Raw genomic sequence first — 24,556 nt, 5'->3', positions numbered from 1 at the left:
CTGTCACCCAGAAGCTCTTTCAGGCGGGTTCCTGCAGCTCTATTTTCCACACGTCATTAATGTGGATTTTATGAACTCAGGCCTTTTTTTTCTTGTTGGGAAGGTGTGAGGAGAAATGAAAGCGAGGACGCGATTCTCACTAATTACAGCCGGTCCCGCGTTATGCTCGTTAGAAGTAGACATCATGAAGGCATCGACATCAGTGGGGCTTTGTGAAGAGCAGAATTAAATATATGATTGTCACACCAAGCATCTCCGATCTATGTCACCTCCCTGCTGGCTCGGGGTCAGGAGCTGAACGCCACTGGATGGGTAATATCGGCAACAAATAACTATGTCCACCTCAGCCATATCAATGGTTCTTTATTGTCACATGTGCAAACGCACAGTGAAATTATTTTCTTACATACAGTCCAATAGTGTATTGGCCTACCTAAACACAAGCATATATTGCACATACGCAGAATACCCCAGCTAGTTCCATCATCTATTTTTGCCTGGCTATTTGCTTGTGTCTAAATGTTCATGTACCTCTGGTCTGTTTAGTCGGTCTGCCAATGTAACACATCACTTACCTCCCTGAGTATTCACACATTCGTGTTTCTAGTTATATATCGGTCTGCTTTTGCACTCAGTTTCCTACTTATTCGCTTATCTAATGAAATAGCTGGAAATACTCGTACACCCCCCCCCCCTCCACCCCCCTCCCCCCCCCCCCCCACACACACACAGAAAATACACACAGAAAACACACACACAGACAAAACACACACTGAAAACACACACACTGAAAACACACACACACACACACACACACACACACACACACACACACACACATACACAACCAAAACACACACACACACACACACACACACACAACATACACAAAACACACACATACATACACACACACAATCACATATGTATATGATTGTTAAAAGAGAATTGCTTCTTTTATATATATATATATGAATATGATATATTGAAAGAAGCAATTCTGTATTAACAATTGTACAAGCGTATGCAGGAAACTATATTTGTGTGCGTGTTTGTAACACACTCTTACTCTCATGCCTGTCCCAAATAATCTCTTCAGTGGCAACGACAGACTGTGAAGCTCAGCAATGTTGTATCAAGCAAAGACTTGAAACATGTTGTGATATTGCAAGGGAGAGAATGAGAAAAGTGAACCAGAGCCTGATATAGAGCCGGAGGGAGACCAACGTGATTTATGCTTGCCTGTTAATAGCTTCAGAGAGTGTGCCCAAAGGAGTCCAGACTAACCTCACAAAACATGTAGGACGTCTGAACGGATTCCTAGACGGATTAGAAAAGGAATCATTATCAAATATCCTCGATTAATGAGAATTATGAGTCCCTCATTGAAATACCTTGTCATATGTAACATTGTGGCCAAATATAATCCAAGGCCAACAAATTGAAATCGAAACGTAAACAATAATGTTTAAACATCCTGGTTGCTAAAGGTTATTCAAACGCGGCCCTGCCTCCTGCCACATGCGCTCAGAGTATAATCCGAGTCTCACCTGTTAAAGACGAGCTCGGGTTACACTGTGGGTCTGAACATTCATGAAGTCTGATTTTGGTCGATGATACCGTTCGCACTGTTTATCTCGAACTTCGCAACTACTGCACGCTCTCACTCCTGGAACAAAATCAAATAAATACTGTCAGTATTGGACCTTAGGGTTGACTTTTGGACGACGGGTCGTAGCGGTACATAAATGCTAATTATGTTGATGTGCACCCAACCAGCAGTTTCAGCCTTAATAGAAAAAGCAAAATCACCTTCAGCTTTGACTCCAAGGTGGCACCTGTCATCTATCTGTGGATTATACGAGGTCCTCGGAAATTTAGCAGTGGCTCTCCCGGTCCTCACGTAACTTAGAATCCAGGAGTTATCACGGGTATGTGCAGGAAGGAACTGCAGGTGCTGGTTTACACCGAAGATAGATACAAAATGCTGGAGTAGTTCAGCGGAAAGATCAGGGGTTCTTGTTGAGTATTAGGATCAATCCCAGTTGCCGCGCAAACACTGTCCCACGGTGCCCATTTCTCTCCCAAACTAAAATTTATAGTCTGCCAGTTATCGCCCTAAATACCAACCAACCCAACAGCTACTTCGTTCAATTCCCTGCGTTAGAGTCATACAGCGAGTCAGAGAGTCATGCAGCATTGAAACAGGCCCTTCGGCCCAAGATGCCCTATCTAACCTAATCTCATTTGCCTGCATTTGGCCATATCACTCTGAACATTTGGATATTTTCCAAAGATTGGCTCAAAAAGCTGGAGTAACTCAGCAGGTCAGACATCATCTCTGGAGAAAAGGAACAGGAGATATTTTCCACATCGCTCTAAACCTTTCCTATTAATGTACCTGCCCAAGTGTTCTTTAAATGTTGTTATTGTACCTGTCTCAGTGATTAGTATAATACTTAAACCATTCACAGCATTTTGCATCCGTATAAAAATGAAAACCATTGACCTGATTTTTTTTTAAAGTTGCTTTAAATGTCAAAACCAAGATCCTAAGCTGAGAGCGAAAGCCGGTGAAACAGTGAATGTTGAGTGAGGGGGGAAATCATGACAGCAAAGTGAAGGTGACAGGTAGCCTGTGGCCTGCATAACCTGCCGTAGAAATGGAATAATCCATGTGCATATTCTGTTTACTTTAATTCCAAAAACTATTTTTAAATAACAGTGGTTGTGAAGATGGCGTTGTTATCAATTTAGACAATTTTCTTTTAACAATCTGTCAGTCTAACAAATGTTTTTTCACACAAAGGGTGGTGGGTGTATGGAACAAGCTGCCAGAGGAGGAAGTTGAGGCAGGGACTATTCCAACATTTAAGAAACAATCAGACAGGTACATGGATAGGACAGGTTTGGAGGGATATGGACCAAATGCTGGCAGGTGGGACTAGGTAGCTGGGAAATGTTGGCCGGTTTGGGCAAGTTGGGCCGAGGGGCCTGTTTCCACACTGTATCACTCTATGATTCTATGACTCTTACAGTGGTGGCCCGATTCCTCTATTCCCTCTCACACCTAAACCAGACAGCGTGCGCTGAAGTGTGTGGAATTCGTTCCTCAGCACACTGCCATTATTATTTCCTTTGGAAGTAACGAGTGGTTATTGAAGAGTTGTTACAGGTAGAAATTGACCCTCACAATAGCAACAGGTCACACCTTTGGCCTGACTCAGATCTAATCACTTGGTGACTGATCAGCGTGGCTTCCTGGTCTCCAAACTTCTGTTTGATACATCTCTGGGATTATATATTTTTTAATATAAAAAGGGCATCAACCCAAAGAAGAATTTAAAATGTTGAGGACTTCTCATTCAGGGCCATTTTAATTCATGGGAAGAATGACTTATTCTGTGAATCATTAAAGACAATAGTCTTCGCTGATAATGGAGTTAAACTGCTCAAATACTGATCAAGAAAGCTCTAAAGTGGAAGGCGTTTGTCAACTGTCCCTGAACTGTGCGCTCGGGAAATGATGGGGTACTGCCCTGGTCTACGCGTAACGGAGCTCAGTCACCCATTAACTTAATCGCATTGTTCTACTCTGCCCTCTTCTATTTTACCAGAGCCTTTTCCCATTTCAGAAACTGCACAAATAGCCATTTTAGTTATTTTAGCAAGGACATGTATTAGGAAGTTCAGTAGAGGCTCACCATAATATCAAGCAATTGTATTATTGTTGCGTAAACATAACTTTATGAATTATTTGAGCAATAGAGTCTACTGCACAGCTCTACTGGTCCTGCTAGTTTTGCTAGTGTGACACCTGTGGCTTTAAACTAAGTAGTGGGGGGGGGGGAGGGGTTAACAAATTGTGAATATGAAGATGAGGTAAAAGGGAATACAGGAGATATTGCAAAAGACTCGGAAGAATGGGAACAGAAGTTCTAGAGCGGAAAAGAAATTAAGGGCAGGGCCAATTGTGAACGATGTGAGAGGGGAGGTAAATACAGAAGTTAAAGTGTTGTACTTAAATGCGCGTAGTATAAAAAATAAAGTGGATGAGCTTGAGGCTCAGTTAGTCATGGGCAAGTATGATGTTGTAGGGATCACAGAGACATGGCTACAAGAGGACCAGGGCTGGGAACTGAATATTCAGGGGTACACAACGTATAGAAAAGACAGACAGGTGGGCAGAGGGGGTGGGGTTGCTCTGATGGTAAGGAATGATATTCATTCCCTTGCAAGGGGTGACATAGAATCAGGAGATGTTGAATCAGTATGGATAGAAATGAGAAATTGTAAGGGTAAAAAGACCCTAATGGGAGTTATCTATAGGCCCCCAAACAGTAGCCTCGACATAGGGTGCAAGTTGAATCAGGAGATAAAATTGGCGTGTCAAAAATGTAATGCTACGGTGGTTATGGGAGATTTCAACATGCAGGTAGACTGGGAAAATCAGGTTGGAAATGGACCCCAGGAAAGAGAGTTTGTAGAGTGCCTTCGAGATGGATTCTTAGAACAGCTTGTACTGGAGCCTACCAGGGAGAAGGCAATTCTGGATTTAGTGTTGTGTAATGATCCTGATCTGATAAGGGGACTAGAGGTAAAAGAGCCATTAGGAGGCAGTGATCACAACATGATAAGTTTTACTCTGCAAATGGAAAGGCAGAAGGGAAAATCGGAAGTGTCGGTATTACAGTATAGCAAAGGGGATTACAGAGGCATGAGGCAGGAGCTGGCCAAAATTGATTGGAAGGAGGCCCTAGCAGGGAAGACGGTAGAACAGCAATGGCAGGTATTCCTGGGAATAATGCAGAGGTTGCAGGATCAATTTATTCCAAAGAGGTGGAAAGACTCTAAGGGGAGTAAGAGACACCTGTGGCTGACAAGGGAAGTCAGGGACAGCATAAAAATTAAGGAGAGGAAGTATAACATAGCAAAGAAGAGTGGGAAGACAGAGGATTGGGACTCTTTTAAAGAGCAACAAAAGTTAACTAAAAAGGCAATACGGGGAGAAAAGATGAGGTACGAGGGTAAACTAGCCAATAATATAAAGGAGGATAGCAAAAGTTTTTTTAGGTACGTGAAGAGGAAAAAAATAGTCAAGGCAAATGTGGGTCCCTTGAAGACAGAAGCAGGGGAATTTATTATGGGGAACAAAGAAATGGCAGACGAGTTAAACCGTTACTTTGGATCTGTCTTCACTGAGGAAGATACACACAATCTCCCAAATGTTCTAGGGGCCGGAGAACCTAGGGTGATGGAGGAACTGAAGGAAATCCACATTAGGCAGGAAATGGTTTTGGGTAGACTGATGGGACTGAAGGCTGATAAATCCCCAGGGCCTGATGGTCTGCATCCCAGAGTACTTAAGGAGGTGGCTCTAGAAATAGTGGAAGCATTGGAGATCATTTTTCAATGTTCTATAGATTCAGGATCAGTTCCTGTGGATTGGAGGATAGCAAATGTTATCCCACTTTTTAAGAAAGGAGGGAGAGAGAAAACGGGTAATTATAGACCAGTTAGTCTGACATCAGTGGTGGGGAAGATGCTGGAGTCAATTATAAAAGACGAAATTGCTGAGCATTTGGATAGCAGTAACGGGATCATTCCGAGTCAGCATGGATTTACGAAGGGGAAATCATGCTTGACAAATCTACTGGAATTTTTTGAGGATGTAACTAGGAAAATTGACAAGGGAGAGTCAGTGGATGTGGTGTACCTCGACTTTCAGAAAGCCTTCGACAAGGTCCCACATAGGAGATTAGTGGGCAAAATTAGGGCACATGGTATTGGGGGTAGGGTACTGACATGGATAGAAAATTGGTTGACAGACAGAAAGCAAAGAGTGGGGATAAATGGGTCCCTTTCGGAATGGCAGGCAGTGACCAGTGGGGTACCGCAAGGTTCGGTGCTGGGACCCCAGCTATTTACGATATACATTAATGACTTAGACGAAGGGATTAAAAGTACCATTAGCAAATTTGCAGATGATACTAAGTTGGGGGGTAGTGTGAATTGTGAGGAAGATGCAATAAGGCTGCAGGGTGACTTGGACAGGTTGTGTGAGTGGGCGGATACATGGCAGATGCAGTTTAATGTAGATAAGTGTGAGGTTATTCACTTTGGAAGTAAGAATAGAAAGGCAGATTATTATCTGAATGGTGTCAAGTTAGGAGGAGGGGGAGTTCAACGAGATCTGGGTGTCCTAGTGCATCAGTCAATGAAAGGAAGCATGCAGGTTCAGCAGGCAGTGAAGAAAGCCAATGGAATGTTGGCCTTCGTAACAAGAGGAGTTGAGTATAGGAGCAAAGAGGTCCTTCTACAGTTGTACCGGGCCCTGGTGAGACCGCACCTGGAGTACTGTGTGCAGTTTTGGTCTCCAAATTTGAGGAAGGATATTCTTGCTATGGAGGGGGTGCAGCGTAGGTTCACTAGGTTAATTCCCGGAATGGCGGGACTGTCGTATGTTGAAAGGCTGGAGCGATTGGGCTTGTATACAATGGAATTTAGAAGGATGAGGGGGGATCTTATTGAAACATATAAGATAATTAGGGGATTGGACACATTAGAGGCAGATAACATGTTCCCAATGTTGGGGGAGTCCAGAACAAGGGGCCACAGTTTGAGAATAAGGGGTAGGCCATTTAGAACGGAGATGAGGAAGAACTTTTTCAGTCAGAGGGTGGTGAAGGTGTGGAATTCTCTGCCTCAGAAGGCAGTGGAGGCCAGTTCGTTGGATGCTTTCAAGAGAGAGCTGGATAGAGCTCTTAAGGATAGCGGAGTGAGGGGGTATGGGGAGAAGGCAGGAACGGGGTACTGATTGAGAGTGATCAGCCATGATCGCATTGAATGGCGGTGCTGGCTCGAAGGGCTGAATGGCCTACTCCTGCACCTATTGTCTATTGTCTATTGCCTCAATGAACACAGAGCTGATGACACATTCCACTCCCACGCCCACAAATACATACAGCACCCATCAGGGTGGGTGAAGTGCCAGTGTGCCTGCTATTTGCTAACAGTGATTTTCATGATGAATAAATACTAACTCAAGAATACCAACAAGTTCCTGAAGGGAAGGGCCAGCAGTGCATTGACAATCAGATAAGGCATGCCCCAGGTGAAATTAGCTATCAGAATGCCGAATATTTCCAAAATTCATACAAATTTGATCTATTACAAATTAATAGAACATAATGGGCCTTTTGACCCACAATATCGGTGCTGAACATTGTGCCAAGATAAACTAATCTCATTTGCCTGCACAAGATCCATATCCATCCTTTCTCTGCATATCCTTGTGCCAATTCAAAAGACTCTTAAATGTCACTATTGTATCTGCCTCCACCACCACCCCTGGTAGTGCATTCCAGGCACCCCCCACACTCTGTAAAATACTTGCCCCATACAACCTCTTTAAACTTTGCCTCTCTCACCTTAAAGCTATGCTCTTTGACATTTCTATCCAGGGTACAAGGTTCTGACTGGTCTATGCTTCATATAATTTTATGCACTTCTATCAGGTCTCCTCTCAATCTCTGGTTTCAATCATACTGTTAAAGATGTTAATCATACGGTTAAAATTTTTAAGCATATTTCACAATTGATATTAAAATATGGCATAATCTTATAAGACAACAGAACACATTTAAATATATTTGTTAACATCATTAATTTTAAAATGTAAAATACTTCAAACTTGCTATTCTGTCACAGAAACATTCCGTCTCCTGTCCATTGAAATAAAGGGAATCATCTAACCTGTGCCATTGCTGGTTCTGGTCTTACTAAATCTGTTTCTTTCCACTCCCCCTCTCCTCTGGCATCCGACAACAACAACATCTCCACTTCTGCTTTGTTAGGCTACAAGAAAAATATATGAGCTTTTTAAAAAATTCCCTCTCACGTTTGGATATTTGAACTCACGATGATTCTAAAAATGCTACCTAGTAAATTTTATGGGATTGTTTTGTGAAACTGTGTATTCAAATGGTTCAAAATCTTGATATTTTAAATATTAAGATTGTTTAAAAATACAAAAGAGAGCAGAGCCAACAAAATGGACATTGGAAGAGCACATTGACAGGAAATGTATGCGATCAATGCGCATAGCTCTATACCTGTATTTGTAGTTGGATGTGTGCATCTTATACCTGTACATGTGGAAATGTATGTGTTCATTCAGAGTATGAGTGGATTTATATATTTCCATATCTGCCCACAAACCGCCTATGACATTATACGTGGAACCAGGGGCCACAGTTTAAGAATAAGGGGTAGGCCATTTCGAACGGAGATGAGGAAAAACTTTTTCAGTCAGAGAGTTGTAAATCTGTGGAATTCTCTGCCTCAGAAGGCAGTGGAGGCCAATTCTCTGGATGCTTTCAAGAGAGAGCTAGATAGAGCTTTTAAAGATAGCGGAGTCATGGGTTATGGGGAGAAGGGGTACTGATTGTGAATGATCAGCCATGATCACATTGAATGGCGGTGCTGGCTCGAAGGGCCGAATGTCCTACTCCTGCACCTATTGTCTATTGTCTATTGGAAGGCAACACAAAGAATATTGTCTGTTACTTCACTCTTTGGCCTTTATGCTGCTGTTTTCTCCTCTTCTTTTTATATCCTATTCTTTGGTGGATCAGTTCCCCCTTCAAATACCATTTTATCTGTTTCTCTAGTTCTTATTTGCTTTTCCTTTCAGTGTGGATGTTGATGTGGTACAGCATTATGATGGGGAAACTGGTCTACTAATTGTTACACTTCTGGTGACTCTTGAAGGAAGATTTCCTCAGCTGCCACCTCACTGCTAAAGTCACTGCATGAGTGGTAGAATGGCGCAGCGGTAGAGTTGCTCACTTACAGGATCAGAGACCTGGATTTGATACTGACTATGGGCACTGTCAGTATGGAGTTTGTACATACTCCCTGTGACCACGTGGGTTTTCCCTGGGTACTCCAGTTTCCTCCAACATTCCAAAGACCTACAGACTTTTGTAGGTGTGTAGGATAGCACTAGAGTACTGGTGGGCTGAAGGGCCTGTTTCCATGATGTATCTCTAACATTCTAAGGTCTAAAGAATATGTAGATCCCAGAGTTTGTCAACACAGTGGGACCTCCCTGCCTCGTGTTCTAATCCTATCTACATTCTGCCAATTACCATTCACTGACATCATTGGAACACTGTCCCATCTCATGGTCATTGATTCTGCAGCTTCATGCCCCTGGAACTACCCAGTGAAACTCATTCTCATTTCCTCTGCTGTCATCTCTCTCTTAAACTCACTCCAACAATTCTCAACGGTGTTACCTACTCTGCTCAAAGGCAGGTGCCGAGTGCCCAAAAACTATGGCACCCACACCATCAACATCAATGATCTCTCCCACACTCCCATCCCCAACAGACCCTTTGCCCCACTCCACTTCTTCTCTGTTCCAAAACTTTCTCTCTGCTTTCATCAATACACTTTGTCAAATGCATCTTGTTTTCAACCGGTCAGGTTGAGTAAAGTGCCCTGTCTTTTGCTTTTCAGGCCACTTCTACCTTGTTGTGTCACAGGGGCCAGCAATGAAATACCCGCCGGTTCTCACTCCCAATTAATCAAGAGATTGTCTACCAGCATCAAAATTCTTCTTGAAAATGGGTTTAAAAAAATAAAAGGAAAAACAGTCTCTTTCCATCTTTTTTATTATATTACATTCTCCAAAATCCGTGGATATATCAAATGCACAAATTATCCATGAATAACTATCACTTACATACTACATCTAGTCGAAAATATATACCAATATATCAATTGGCTGCGTTTACCTGTGTGTGAATGACCAGGATGGTATTTATAAAACAAACAGAAACATTTGGAAATAGTAGATTAAATAGCATCTGTGGAGCAAAAGTTACCCTTTGAAGTCCAGTATCTTCCATCAGAAGTGGAAACAGTATAAGATTGTAAGATGGTGCTTAAAACCATCTTGCCGTATCTTAAAGCTGTTTATTCCAATGAAACGCCATGAATCTGAAACATTGGGCCCATCTCTGATCAGAAGCTGAATGGCTTACTTCTAATATTTTATTATTTTGTAAAAAATATCTCTAGTATTTTGGGGGGTTTTCGGATTACCGTCATCTGCGAGGTCTTGCCATGATGGAGTGCATGGTGCATCGGTCACATCGAGTTATTTATGATCTATATTTTTACATCGACTTGCTTATGCGTCAGAGTAGATGTTTTCACATCGTCTCCATCGGCCATCAGTGCTTCTAGTCAGGTGCTCATTTGTGACTGTCTGAGTTTAGATATCGATAATTTATTTCCATCACTTGATCAGATTTAGATGCATTTATGCTAGTGTGGTTATTTTATTGTTGATAATACAAAGTGTTTCTTGATTTCGGAAGTGTAGCGGCCTATTACATGTATGAAGTAAGTTTTGCTGTTTTATATTTTAGCAAGAAGGTGTCTTCTGATTAAACAGATTGCCCACTATATTAGTGGGGAAAACACGTTTTTGTTGACGTCGTGCATTTATCATTGTATTTAATTATTTTCAATTTATAAAACGATTAACAATTATGAAACACGTTCCAAGTAGTTAACTTGGAAGGCAATGATGGGTTCTTATACCCCATCGAGTTCGATTCGGTTTGGATTGAGCGGAATTCTTTGACGATCAACGTCGGTAATTGACCTTATGGCGTCGTCAGCTCCCGATGGGCTGTAAACAGCGACGTTGGACGTAGATGTTTGTTCACAGGTGGAGCTGGGACGTGTACACGTGTTTCACCAAACTCTCAAAATCACGTTTAAATAAGCACTGTTTAAATCAAAAGGTGCGACGGACACAAGGCCAGAATCTGGGATCTGATCGGCTATCAGTAACGTTGAGTGCTGCGTTTTGCTCAAGATTCCAGCATCTGCAATCCTTTGTGTCTTGGTGTAATAATTATCTGGCAACTTTTCAATGTTTTTATTTTGCTGGAGTGAGGAATTTATCAACTCGAGGAATACAGCCAGGGAAACTGGCCAGATGTCATGGCCAGGAACATTTATTGGAATGCAAAACAGTTCGAAGTATACAATTACAGTGAACTGGAATCTTGGTCCTGCAAGAACCTTTAAGCCCCCACGAGTTTCGAGACGAAAAACCAGAATTGGCAATAATTAAGACATTGGGTCACCTAGATCTGTAAACCTCCGTTAACCTGGCACTCTGTATCTTTCTGCTCATTGCAAATTTTACCCTAAATTCGTTAACTTCAGAAAAGTCGGAAATGGTTGTTGGTGTGATGTTTGTAAAGTTATTTTACGCAGAATGTTTATTAAAAATTGAAACGTCCCAATAAAAAGCACATCAGCGCTGTGCCAACAGATCGCTAGCAAAAGAGTTCGGTGCAAACGAAAAACCGCCGGCAAACTTGCCGTATACGAAACCACCTCAAAAAATAATTAAGTGGGAGAGTAATTGCATTAGAAATTGAAAAATGAATAATTCTAACCGAATATTTGACGACAATATTACAAGATTCACAAGTACTCGTGCTCAGACGTGGAAGAACACCGGAGGAAATGTAGCCTTTCCTGCTAATTGGGAACGAATAAATGTCAACGATTGTAATAAGAATGAACTAAGCATGCTGGTTCAATATTTTGTCTTTGTTTCTGAGTAATAATGAAATAATTTTAAACAAATAATTCCTTAATTGCATTGGTTTGACCATCTCTTATCTTGTCCAGGTCTCTGGCTCTGGGGCATCAGTACTCGTCTCTCGGTTCCCAACCCATCCTCTGCGGTAGTATCCCGGGTCTAGTCCCAAAGCAACTCCGCTTCTGCAGGAACTACATCGAGATCATGCCCAGTGTGGCAGAGGGAGTCAAGATCGGAATCCAGGAGTGCCAACATCAGTTCCGGGGCAGGAGGTGGAACTGTACCACTATCAATGACAACCTGGCCATCTTCGGGCCCGTTTTGGATAAAGGTATTTCAAGCTGACACACCCAGGCAAGATGAGAATGGCGGAATACTAACACACCTACCATTCAGGGGAGGGGCGGGGAGAGTGAAAATCGAGAAAGAAAGATTATGTGGAGAAATGCTTACACTATGAAACCACACAAAATCTTTTACTGAGTAAGATTACCCAATGGGCGAATTAAACCTATGCTTAGAATAACTCTACCCTCGTAAAACAAATTTAATAGTTTGTATAACCAATCAAAATACCATGCATTTGAAATAGCAAGGTGGGGGGGGGGGTTGTTGTTTTTTTGGTGAAGCATATAATAATAATAATAATGCATTACATTTATATAGCGCTTTTCATACACTCAAAGACGCTTTACAGGGATTTAAAGAACATAGGGAAGTGAATAAATAGATAAATAAGTAAACGAACAGAGAAAGGAGACAGAAGGTGAGGTAACCTTCAGTGGTTGAAGGCAGTACTGAACAGGTGAGACTTCAGCGATGTTTTGAATGTGGTGAGTGAGGAGGAGTCTCTGACGGTTTGGGGTAGTGAGTTCCATAGGGTGGGAGCAGCGATGGAGAAAGCCATGTCCCCCCAGGATCTGAGTTTGGTCCGGAGGGGGGGGGGAGATAGGAGATTGGCAGCAGCAGAGCGGAGGGTGCAGGTGGGAGTGTGCCTGTGGAGGAGGTCAGTCAGGTAGGATGGGGCCAGGTTATGGAGGGCTTTGTAGGTCATGAGGAGGATTTTGTACTGGATTCTCTGGGGGATGGGGAGACAGTGGAGTTTGTAAAGGACGGGGGTGATATGGTCACGGATCGGGGTGTGGGTGAGTAGACGGGCAGCGGAGTTTTGAATGTATTGAAGTTTACTGATGATTTTTGAAGGTGCGCCATAGAGGAGGCTGTTGCAGTAGTCCAGACGGGAGGAGATGAAGGCGTGGATGAGGGTTTCTGCAGCTGTGGAGGAGAGGGATGGACGGAGACGGGCAATGTTTTTGAGGTGGAAGAAGGCTGTCTTTGTGATGTGTTTGATGTGTTTGTCGAAGGAGAGGGTTTGATCAAAGATGATTCCAAGATTAATCTTCATATTAATATAGATCAATCCTCAGAAAGTTGGGACAAGTTTCTAACCATGTCATGACGATACTATTGAGATTGTGCTGCGGCTGCGTTGCCACTTAGCTTCAGAGACCCATAAAGTCAACAAGTAAAACGGCCGAGTTCCTCTCCTGCAAGTAATGGTATTGATTTATCATTATCACGTGTACTGAGATAAAGTAAGAAGCTTTATCTTGCTTGCTACCCCAGCCAGATCATACCATGCACGAGTGCAATCACACCATTCCTACAACTGCAAGTGGGAAAGAGAAATAAACACAGTATGGGTTTACAGCTCCAGAGAACCCTAAAACAGGTGTTCTGTCTGTTTCTATAATTATAAAATATAATACATCCAAATTTCCGTGGTTCTCTTTTAATTTAACCTTCCCCTCTCTTTACATCTTATTTGGCCAATTATACTCTTAATGTGCCATGTTTCCTTCTTGATCATTTGTCTCCCTCTCCCTCCTTCATTCTAAGCAGCCCACTGGTTAACTGATGGCAGACTGTAGTTCGCCAAATTCATTAATTTCCCGGTTGTTTTGTTCTCTTCAGTGTGCCATTGTTCGCTCAAATATGACCATCTTGCAATGCAATGTCAATTAACTTAAAGGTGAGGAGAAACTCATTCCAGCAACAGACACAAAATGCTGGAGTAACTCAGCAGGACAGGCAGCATCTCTGGAGGGAAGGAATGGGTGACATTTTGAGTCGAGACCCTTCTTCGGACTGAGTCTGGGGAAAGGGAAACGAAAGATATAGACGGTGAAGTAGAGAGAAATATATAACAAATGAATGAAACATATGCAAAAAGCAACAATGATAAAGGAAACAGGCCATTGTTAGCTGTTTGCTAGGTGAGAATGAGAAGCTGGTGAGACTTGGGTGGGGGAGGGATGGAGAGAGAGGGAATGCAGGGGTTACTTGAAGTTAGAGAAATCAATATTCGTACTACTGGGTTGTAAGCTTCCTAAGTGAAATATGAGATGCAGCAAGTGCATTCCAACAACCTCTGGCACAGTATTTTTGTGATTGTATGGTGATGAAATAAAATCAAACCTGGCATCAGAATGTACACAATAATGACAGATTTATTGTGTGTGCCAGTTACCAAACACAACGCAATGAAATCCTCAAAGGGACATGTGCCAAGTTCCTCAAATCGTTTTATGTTCCATTGAATCTGTGTGACAGTAGCTAAATTGATTGTAGGATGGTGCTAATTTAATTTCACTGACGTGCTTAATGTTACAATGATAAGAATTTCATTTTGAGAGGTCAACAAAAAATATCATCATATATACTTGGGTATTAGCAGTGGAATCACTGATAAGCAAGTCAACTGTGTATCTAAGGTTGACACAAAATGCTGGTGTAACTCAGCGGGTCAAGCAACATCTCTGGAGAGAATGAATGGGTGACGTTTCGGGTCGTGACCCTCCTTCAGTCTGAAGAAGGGTCTCGACCCGAAACGTCACCCATTCCTTCTCTCCAGAGATGCTGCCTGTCCCACTGAGTTACTCCAGCATTTTGTGTCTACCTGCATTTACCATATGTTATATCTCAGATTATTCATTCACTGTATCAAAAATATTACTTTCAAAGGGAAAGCTATCTAATTTGTATTTAAATGATCAGCATAAGACACACTGACCACATAGGGATCTTGTTCCATAGACTGAGCACTTAATCTCCAATGGATGCATCGGTCCATATGATATTGGAGCATTGTTTTAGGGTTCAAATATACTTGGATAATAACTTTTTTTAAGGATTAATCTTGCTCTTCAAATCTTCCAGTTTAATTTATTTTCAATTCTGTTCGAATCATTTCATTTCCCTTCTCTAATCCTCAAACTCCCCCAGCCCAACAAACCTCCAAATCTTTGATTTTAACCAAATTTTAATTCTTGCATAACTTCTGTTCCCTCCATCCATTATTGGTAAACATTTCTTCACCATCTAGGTTCTAAACTCTGAAAATCCACCTCTCCATGCATTCCTTCCTCCTGCAAGTTTCTAGTTACACCTGAAACATCACCTACTCCTTTTCTCCGGAGATGCTGCCAGACCCTCTAAGTTACCCCAGCCTTTTGTGTCTATCTGCAGTGTAAACCAGCATCTGCCATTCTTTTCTACACATTAGTTTCTTAGCATTGGTGTTAGTTTTTGGCTGCTTTCCATATGCTCCTTCATTGAACACATGACAGAAATGCAAGTACTGAAGAAAAACATTGTGATGCTGAAAATTAGGAATAAAATACTAAAACGGAATCCTGGAGCTTTATAGCGTAGAAACTGGCCTATGGCCTAAATTGTCCATGCCGACCAAGTTGCCTGACCAAGATTAGGTAATTTTTTTTAGGTTCAGTTGATCCAATTTCAGTTTACAACCCAATGGTATGAACATTGAATTCTCCAATTTTAGATAACTTCTACAAACTCCCCCCTCCTTCCCTGAACCCTGGCTGACCTTGCATTAGTTTCTCCCCTCACTCTCCCCCTCTACCGACATTCCTTCCTCCAGCTATGCAATTTGGAACTTTTCTATCCTCTGGCTTCACAATTTGCAATTCTTTATCCTTTTGTCTCACACCTGTTTTTTCATCTCTGGCCTTTGTCCAACATTCTGCCGATCAACCACCCCCCTCGCCTGTGTTCGCCTATTACTGTCCATGCTTGTCAGCCCCTCCTCTCTGCCAGCTTTCTTCCCACTCCCCATGCAATTAATCTGAAGTCCAAACATCTATCCATGTTCTTCAGAGATGCTGCTTGATTGACCCTCTGAGTTATTCAAGCATTTTGTGTCTTTCTTTGGTAAACCAACATCTGCATTTCCTTGTTATTACATTTTGCCTGACCAAGATAGTCCCTGTACCTGCTTCATATACCTCCAAACTTTTTCAAGCCATGTATCGTGTACCACAATCTCTGGCAACTCGTTCCATATTAAGCACTACCCTCTGTATGAAACATTGCCGCTCAGATCCATTTTAGATTTTTCCCTATTCGCCTTAAGCACCATGCTCAATACTCAAGTACTGTAAACGAACGAGAAATTGAATTAATGTGTCAAGCTGAGTTTTCATTTGGACTTCTACTGATAAATTGTTCTTGAATTTGGCCTTGTTGTACGGTTGGCTGAATCATAGCTTTGTTTGTGGCAACATAAACAGAAACAACCCCCCCATCCAAGTCTAAGATTTACTTGAGACTTGTTGCCAAGATTATAATTTAGAAGGGATAAGGATAACTCAATTCGATAATGCTACTTCACATTCTAGTCCATTTACTTTTCGTCAAGTCAAGGATTCAAGTAAAGAGGAGTAGAAATCCATTTGTTTTTTTTCTCAACATTAAATTCACCCTACTGCACCCAAGGATATTTTTTTTAAATTTATACTTGGGAAAGCACTTCAGATAGACAATAACTGAGTTTTAAATGGAAATAGATGTCTTTTGATTTATTTTTAAACATCAAATTTAGTTTCATGAAATAGAGTAAGTAAAAATTTACTTCAATTTTCTTTGGGAAATTATTGAGTTAGCAATTAAAGATTGCTGAAATTGAGTTTTTAAAAAATAATGTAATTTTTTTAATGAAGGTTATCTGTAAAGAGGACAATTACATCATTTATTTTCATGATGGTCACCAGTGCAATTGTCAATGTGTTAAAGTTTGAAGCTTGGAGATTTGTTTAGGGTCCTTTATTTTTAAAATTGAACAAACCTTTGCAAAGAAACAATTTCCATAATGCGGATTATTATCAGAGATGCAAAAGCTACAAGGTAAATCAAATAGAAATGTTGTTGTTTGCCGACACTCAAACTAGAAACAGTAGTCGGAAGTGAAATACGAGGATGGTCAGGTGACTCATTTTGGGAATCTGGAAGAGGGTGAGGTAGTGTTGGAAAAACACTTCATCTTCAACAAACTGCATGATAGATATTGCAAATATGTGAAAAATATTCACATGGAGGTATGAAGAGTTCATAAGGTTTTATAGAATTATATAGAGCAATACATATTGGTGGTAGTTTTGCATGCTGTACAACTTTTCATATCATGCATATTTGGATGCTTTATGTTTGAGTCACATATGGGACTTTTTATGTATCTATAATACCAGTTAGGGTTTGGTGAGTCAAAGTTTGGATTGATAACAAAGTCTTCCAAATTTATTGTAAACACAGTATATGATGACCGTTTATGGTAAGTTGCATTGGAGTATGGCAACAGGGTTTCAGACACATCATGTTGGTCATGTTCTCTGTTGCCTTTATTGCAGTCTCTGGCGTTAAAGCTACATAAATTAGATTTTCAACAGATATCTATTTCAATAAAAATTACATAGATTTTATTAAATACAGACTACCTTCTGCTTTTCTTTCTCTCATCGTACCAGCATACCCCTTTGTTTCATTCTCCATTATCTATTTATTCAGTTTCCCAATACAGCCATCAATGTCATCCTTCTCAATCTATCCACGGTTCTGAATGCCTCTGTATCAGCCTGTACAAGATTAGAAGCAATAAAAAAGAATCAGATCAATCTCTCATAATATTCCATTATATTCATTGAAAGAACGCAGTGACGCACTTTGCTTCTGCCACCCTGCAATTGCATGAATTCACAATAAGTAGGCGATTAGTATGGCTAGTAAGGCAATTAACACAATGTTGCATCAATCTGTTAGTTGTTCCAATGTTAATGTTTCCCAATTTTCATTCTGGATGTTTGGTAGATTTGGAAAGGATAATTCATTGAGATATGTAAGAATATAATGTAAAGTATTTGTATTTGCACAATTTACCTAAAGAAAGCGACCATATTACACAGATTTGGTAGGTTTGGTAGTTCTAGATGAACAGACAAAAACTGGCATTTAGTTAGTGCCATATGACCTGAATTAATTGGATTGAAAACAACAATATACAATTCCATAATGTAAAAAATGCCATTTATTTATATTTTAATAAATTGGCATTTAAAACTGTTAATTCAGTATGTACTAGTCATGCTATCAACTATCTACCAAGAATGGCATTGTTATTATTGAGTCAAGATTATGGGATCATGGTTACCTTTCAGAGACTTGTATATCAATAAATCCATTATTCCCAAACATAATCGAGTGAGATATCCAATAATAGAAATGTTGTATTTCAAGTAAGATTTCGATGACTAGAGGATCCAGATGTGTTTCTGAAGAAGAGGAGGGTGCCCTTCAGTCTGAAGAAGGATCCCGACCCAAAATGTCATCTATCCATTTTCTCCAGGGATGCTGCCTGACCCACTGAGTTACTCCAGCATTTTGTGTCTTTCACTGACACACATAATCTGGTTATAATTACATCGTTTTATGTGGGACATTTCCATGTGCAAACTATCTGCCCATTTCTAATATTGTGATAGTGACTTCACTTCATAATCAAATCATTAATGTTGGCATTCCATGAAGTTTCTATGTATGCCCAAATTTGTTTTAAGCAGAATCAAAACTTCCCCAATATTGATATGTTCCAAACAGTTACACTAGCCATGTTAAGAATGAGTAAACCAACCTGCACATCAATACAACCACAGTACAAGGTTACGGATAAAATACTGTGAATCTGCATAGATTTATCCAATAAAGTCATATAAAATATATGTGGTGTTGTAAAGTATAAGGCTTCTCTGGCACACAGTATTAGTTTGAACAAAACTGTTGAAGGAATTTTTGGGAACACTGAGGAGAGAGTAAATTGAAAATCAGTGTAGGATTCTCTTTGCAGGTAGCATTCCAAACATAACAAAACACAAGGAGCTTTAGGGTGCTGAAATAATTTCCATACCTTTGCCAGAATGTGCAAGTGAAAGGCTTTGGGTGGTGACCTGTATCAGGAGTTTTATCACCAAATTTGGTGAGCTATCTACACAAAAGGAAAATATTCTCTAAGGTAATAATGAGCTGAAATATCGTATCAACAGGCCCTTTTCAGTTATATTGTTAAAAGTATGTTGGTTTCCACACGCCTGACGACCCCAGTTGAGTTTACTAATTATCACCACATTTCTTTCATTGCTTGGCTCCCTACCAAAATATGTGTCAGTTGTAGGAACATTCTGCTCGATGACATCTCCCTTTCCATCTGCTTCTGCACATTGCATATCTCCTGCATTTTCAGCCGCCTGAGGCCATTTTTGATTAAATTGATACGCAGAGAGCAGGGGATGAACTGGTGACTTCTTGCAGACAGATAAACAAGTGATAAATATGTTCCTGTTTATTAAGTCACTGTAAAAGCTGCTGATAACCCTCCCTCCATTGATTCAGGTCATGGGTTAAAAGCCCACCCGGGCACAACTAATCGTAAAGAATTGCATAAGAGCTCTCTATTGGTGAGACATTAGACCCAGGTCCTCTTAGATGAACTAACAAAATCCCATGGTAGAATTCTGAAGAATAATAAAGGAATTTCTCCTAACATCCCACCTAATATTCAGCAATATTCAGTCTGAAGAAGGGTCTCGACCTGAAATATCACCCATTCCTTCTCTCCAGAGAAGCTGCCTGTCCCTCTGAGTTACTCCAGCATTTTGTGTCTACCTTTGATTTAAACCACCATCTGCAGTTCTTTCCTACACATTACTCAAGAAAACCCAGATTGTCTTGTCTTTATGACATTGCAGGCCACAAGAGATTGCAGGGCATTCATATGTTATAGCAGTAAGAATACTTCAGTGCGTTCTTCATTAACAGGGCGGCATAGTGGTGCAGCGGTAGAGACCCAGGTTCAATCCTGAACTACTGCTGCTGTCTGTACTGAGTTTGTATGTTCTCCTTGTGACTGCATGGGATTTCTCCAGGTTCTCTGATTTCCTCCCACATCCCAAAGATGTGCAGGTTTCTCGGTTAATTGGCTTCAGTAAATTGTCCCCAGTATATAGGATCGAACCAGTGTACGGGTAATTCTTGGTCAGCACAGACTAGGTGGGCCGAAGGCTCTTGTTTCCACACTGTATCTCTAAACTCTATAATAAGGTTTAAAATTTCCAAAGAACATGAATGGCACTTTATAATTAAAAGTCTTTCTTTCCCACAACAAGAATCATCCCTGCTATATTGCCAAATGTAAAATTGATCCATCTCGGCTTCATAAATCTGAGGTTTGATTGCAATTGCTGAATATTTAGGACCTGTCAGATCTTAGCCAGGAAGATATAGGGCTAAATGTGCCGGCTCTGGCTTGGATTCAGCTATTACTGAGTATCAAGTCTCGGACATTTGAGAACCTATTCTAAGTCTAGGAAATGAAGAATGCTGTGGTGGATTACTGGATTTTATATTACGATTTGTTGTGTAAAATAATAATATGGTGGTCTAAAACTTGGATTCATATACAACTGTAATTTTATCTATTACTACACTAAATAGGGTGTGGAAACATGTTGGTTTCGCGATAAAGCCGTGGGAAACCAATTACAAATGCTTAAAGAATTTAGATGAGGTTTCTTCTTTAGCTATTTTAATAACGTTTTAGATCCCTTTATTTTAAATATGTTAACACCTCAGGCAAAACTGGAGGCATAGATCTGGAACACAATTTGTAGCTCCCACAATGCAGCATGTGATGTGATATGCTTTTGGTAAATAGTTTGATAGTTTTTGGAACATACCTTAATTTATGCAATTCATATATCATGTCTTAAAAATATTTTTGTGTTGTTAAATCTGCATTGTATGGTGGATTTCTACTCTGACCGAATTGGTTGTAGTCTTTTTGACTGAGTGCTCTCAGCATGAAGCCCCAGTGCCTATACAGCAGTCTCGTAAACACTGGATGAATGGAAATTCATAGCAAGCTCATCCATAGTGTTACAATAGATTTTCCTGATGACTGATGCTCCCAGTCGAAGGCATATATTCTAAACACAACCCCTCTGAGCACTCAATATATTTAAAACTTGTCTGCCCTTGTGCTATTAGTGAGGCAGGAGAGCTGCCATTGAGCCAGAAATGACACCCTTTAGTCATACGGCATGGAAACAGGCCCTTCAGCCCAACTTGTCCACACCGGCCAACAAGTCTCAGCTATACTAGTCCCACCTGCCTGCATTTGGCCTATATCCCTCTAGACCTGTCTAATTACCTGTAAAGCTATGTAAAAAACAATAAAAGTATTTATTGCTTGTTAATGGCAGCTTGCTGTGCATTAGAAAGTGGTGAACATTCAAGGCTTACCTGCCCTTCCTTCCCACACGTCCCATGGTGATTTCCTTGATTTTTCTGCTGTTCTTTCCATTCAATCTACGGATTTCTGAACATTTCCTCAGAAAACGGTTTTGTTCAACTATCATTTATTAAGCAGTTGCCCCTATTTTCAGTAATTGGTAGTGTCTTATGCTTGATTATATTGCCATACTTTTCCATGTTTTTAATTATTCCTGGTACCACCTTGATCTTTATTTGTAGAAAGAAACTGTTGCTTCTGCAAGGTTTAAGTTATGTACCTAACTAAGAGATTGTTGAATATTAAGGTTTCTCATTTGGTGAACTAGGAATGGCAGAAAAAATGATGTGATGAGACTTCTCCTGTCCCTCAAGTCCAGAATCTATTGCCCAAGATCCACACAGAAAAACATCACACAAAGCCTCAAATCTCAGTCAGGGGATTTATAAGTGAGCCTCAGATGAGAAACAGAAACACTGTTGTGGTTGGGACTTATGGGGCTAATAGCAGTATAGAAAGTAACATGGAGATTCAATGCAGATTTGTCCTACAATGAGAAAATTAATCACGCACTCTTCAGGACTATCCGTTCCAAGCATGAGAAGCCAAGCAGAGTGTGGGGAACATTATCCTGTGAGGAAACCTTAAGTAGACTGAGCCCGTGCAGTCTAAACTTTAAAAGAATGAGAGGTGATGACATTGAAACAAAGACATTCTTATGGACTTAAGAGGGTGGATGCTGGGATGGCGTTTCCATGGCTGGGGTTTCCGAAACCAGTCACAAAAGAAGGAGATTAGGACTTAGACGAACACTTTCTTCATCCAGAAGATGGTTAGTCTTTGAAATTATCTACCCAAGATGGTTGTGGGGAAGGACATTCGCTGAGTCTATTCAATTCAGAGATTGATAGATTTTTGGATAGTGAGTAAAGTGATGGTTATGGCATTAGGACAGGGAAGTAATGCTCAGTTAAATGATTAGCCATGATCTCATTGAGAACAGGAGCAGTTCAAGGGGCCAAATGGCCTACTCCTACTTCAGTCTATTTTTATGTTAATACATGAACTCCACACATCCACCCTCGGGTGTAGAGTTCTCCTATATTTAGCACAAACAGCTTTCAGTACAGAATACAACGAGAATCATTTTGCACCCCATGACTGAAAATTTTGATTGTGGAGGTCAGTTTATTTCAGCACTCTATCACTGATAATGTACTGTGGACGAATTGTAGCACAGTTCTTATTATTTCCTGGTCTTCCCAACATGAATCATGTAATTCAGGATCAGGTGTACATCAAGGGAGTTTTGGAGCATTGTGAGGTAATAAGTGGGAGTAACCGAAACTGGCCTTTCTCAAAAGTCTTTTTGTTGTGATGTACTGGATGGACGAGGACCATAGTAAACTATGTTATGTGCTTAAGTGGTAATTCTTGTGTACTACCGTACTACTATTCTTACTCTTGCACTTAGTTATAATTGTGCCATGTAGAGTAAGATTTTACTGAATTGCCTGCAGAAAAAAAGAATTTCCCTCTTCCTTGGCACATGTGACTTAAAAAGTACCAATGAACCATTGAGGATTGGGAAAAACGAACGGTGAGGTATAGCAAGGAAGCCAAGGAAACAGTTAACAGCAGACAATGGAAAACATTGGATAAAAGTAAGAGTATGACTGTCAGCATCGTTGTAAATTCAAGCCTCCATTTGTGGCTACACCAGATGGTGACAAAGTTTCACCATCACTTAAAGAATTGTTTACTACTTTTGCATATGGTAACAAAGAGAGATTGTTTGATGAAGGATTGCACCTTAGTAGTTTCATAATTTGTCTGTTAATGGTCCCATAAGGTTGTGTGGCATCTTTCACTTTCTTTCTCGTTTTGTTTGTTTACAACTTTCTGTGACGAACTGATAAACAGATAAATACTACATTATAAAGCATGAAGCTCACTCACTTTTCACCTCTGCTTTTCACTTGCAACATTTCTTAAAATCAATGATCAAATATTTGGCCACAGCTCCTCAACCCAGTCCTTTGGAGTGCCATCGTTTGTTTTAATGTGCTTCTTTAAAGGCTAATTAAAGTTGCCATCTGCTAATTTTTTATTGTTAAAGGGGATATCATGGATTAGAATACTTGCATTATTTTCAGATTCTAGATACAGCCTAGAATAATGGGTTATAATTTCTCTGCCAGCTAGCTGTTGGAGTTTCTACAAATATATGTTTGAGTAGACATGTTTAATTTTCTAGAAAGATATCAAATAGGTCCCTCATTCTCACTGAATTACTGACCCCACCTAATGGAATCAAAATTGATCATTTTTTAAGGAAATTATAACTTTGGCCCTCTGTAGATATCATCAATTGATTGTGCTGAGGCTACATTTCTGAGATGGAACAGAGAGAAATGTAATCTCCATCTAACCTTTACAATAGACAATAGGTGCAGGAGAAGGCCATTCGGCCCTTTGAGCCAGCACTGCCGTTCAATGTGATCATGGCTGATCATCCACAATCAGTACCCTGTTCCTGCCCTCTCCCCACACCCCCTGACTCCACCATCATTAAGAGCTGCATCTAACTCTCTCTAGAAACCATCCATAGAATTGGCCTCCACTGCCTTCTGAGGCAAATAATTCCACAGATTTTCAACTCTGAGTGAAAATGTGTTTCCTCATCTCTGTTCTAAATGGCCTACCCCTTATTCTTAAACAGTGGCCCCTGGTTCTGGATCATTGGTGCTAATATGGGATGCTAGCAATAAACAAGTGACAGAAAATTACAATCTTTTAGCTGTTGAATCATCATTCTGGGATGATCTCCAACTAATCTGAAACTTATCTAGACCACAGCTAACTTTCATGTGGCTATGAGAGTAGGTGAAAGATCCTGCAACAAGTAATTAACCTTCTGACTTCTCAAAACATTTACAAAGCACAAGTCAGAACTGTGAAGGAAAATGTCTCTAGTTGCTTGGATGAGAGCTGCAGCAGCAATACCAGCAGTAGAGCAATCCTGGATAAAGCAATCTATTTAACTGGGCTCAAACCTCACTCTCGGAATATTTACCACTTGCACACTACAGCTATTACATAGCAACAAACAAAGGCTTCCATTGCAGTACCTTCCAAACTCCAGTCTCTGTCACCTAGAAACATGGGAGTAGGGCGCACAAGTATTGTCTTTCCGCTGACTGGTTAGCATGCAACTCTACCTCAGTACATGTGATAATAAACTAAACTCAAGGAAACACTAATGTCTGCCAGTATCCATC

At 40.6% G+C, this 24,556-nt stretch overlaps 1 protein-coding gene across 1 annotated transcript in view; it reads left to right on the top strand.

Moving 5' to 3' along the window:
* The window catches only part of LOC144607809 (proto-oncogene Wnt-3), a 60,430-nt gene that overhangs the window by 16,383 nt on the left and 19,491 nt on the right, over positions 1-24,556 (top strand). Inside the window, exon 2 of the mRNA XM_078424913.1 lies at positions 11,728-11,969. Within this exon, the coding sequence (XP_078281039.1) occupies positions 11,728-11,969 (242 nt within the window). The remainder of the gene's footprint in view (positions 1-11,727; positions 11,970-24,556) is intronic.

This window comes from Rhinoraja longicauda, chromosome 29, assembly GCF_053455715.1.
Source record: "Rhinoraja longicauda isolate Sanriku21f chromosome 29, sRhiLon1.1, whole genome shotgun sequence".
NCBI classification, from domain to species: domain Eukaryota; kingdom Metazoa; phylum Chordata; class Chondrichthyes; order Rajiformes; family Arhynchobatidae; genus Rhinoraja; species Rhinoraja longicauda.
The sequence above is the reverse complement of the archived record's forward strand: the minus strand, read 5'-3'. Positions and strand labels throughout refer to the sequence as shown.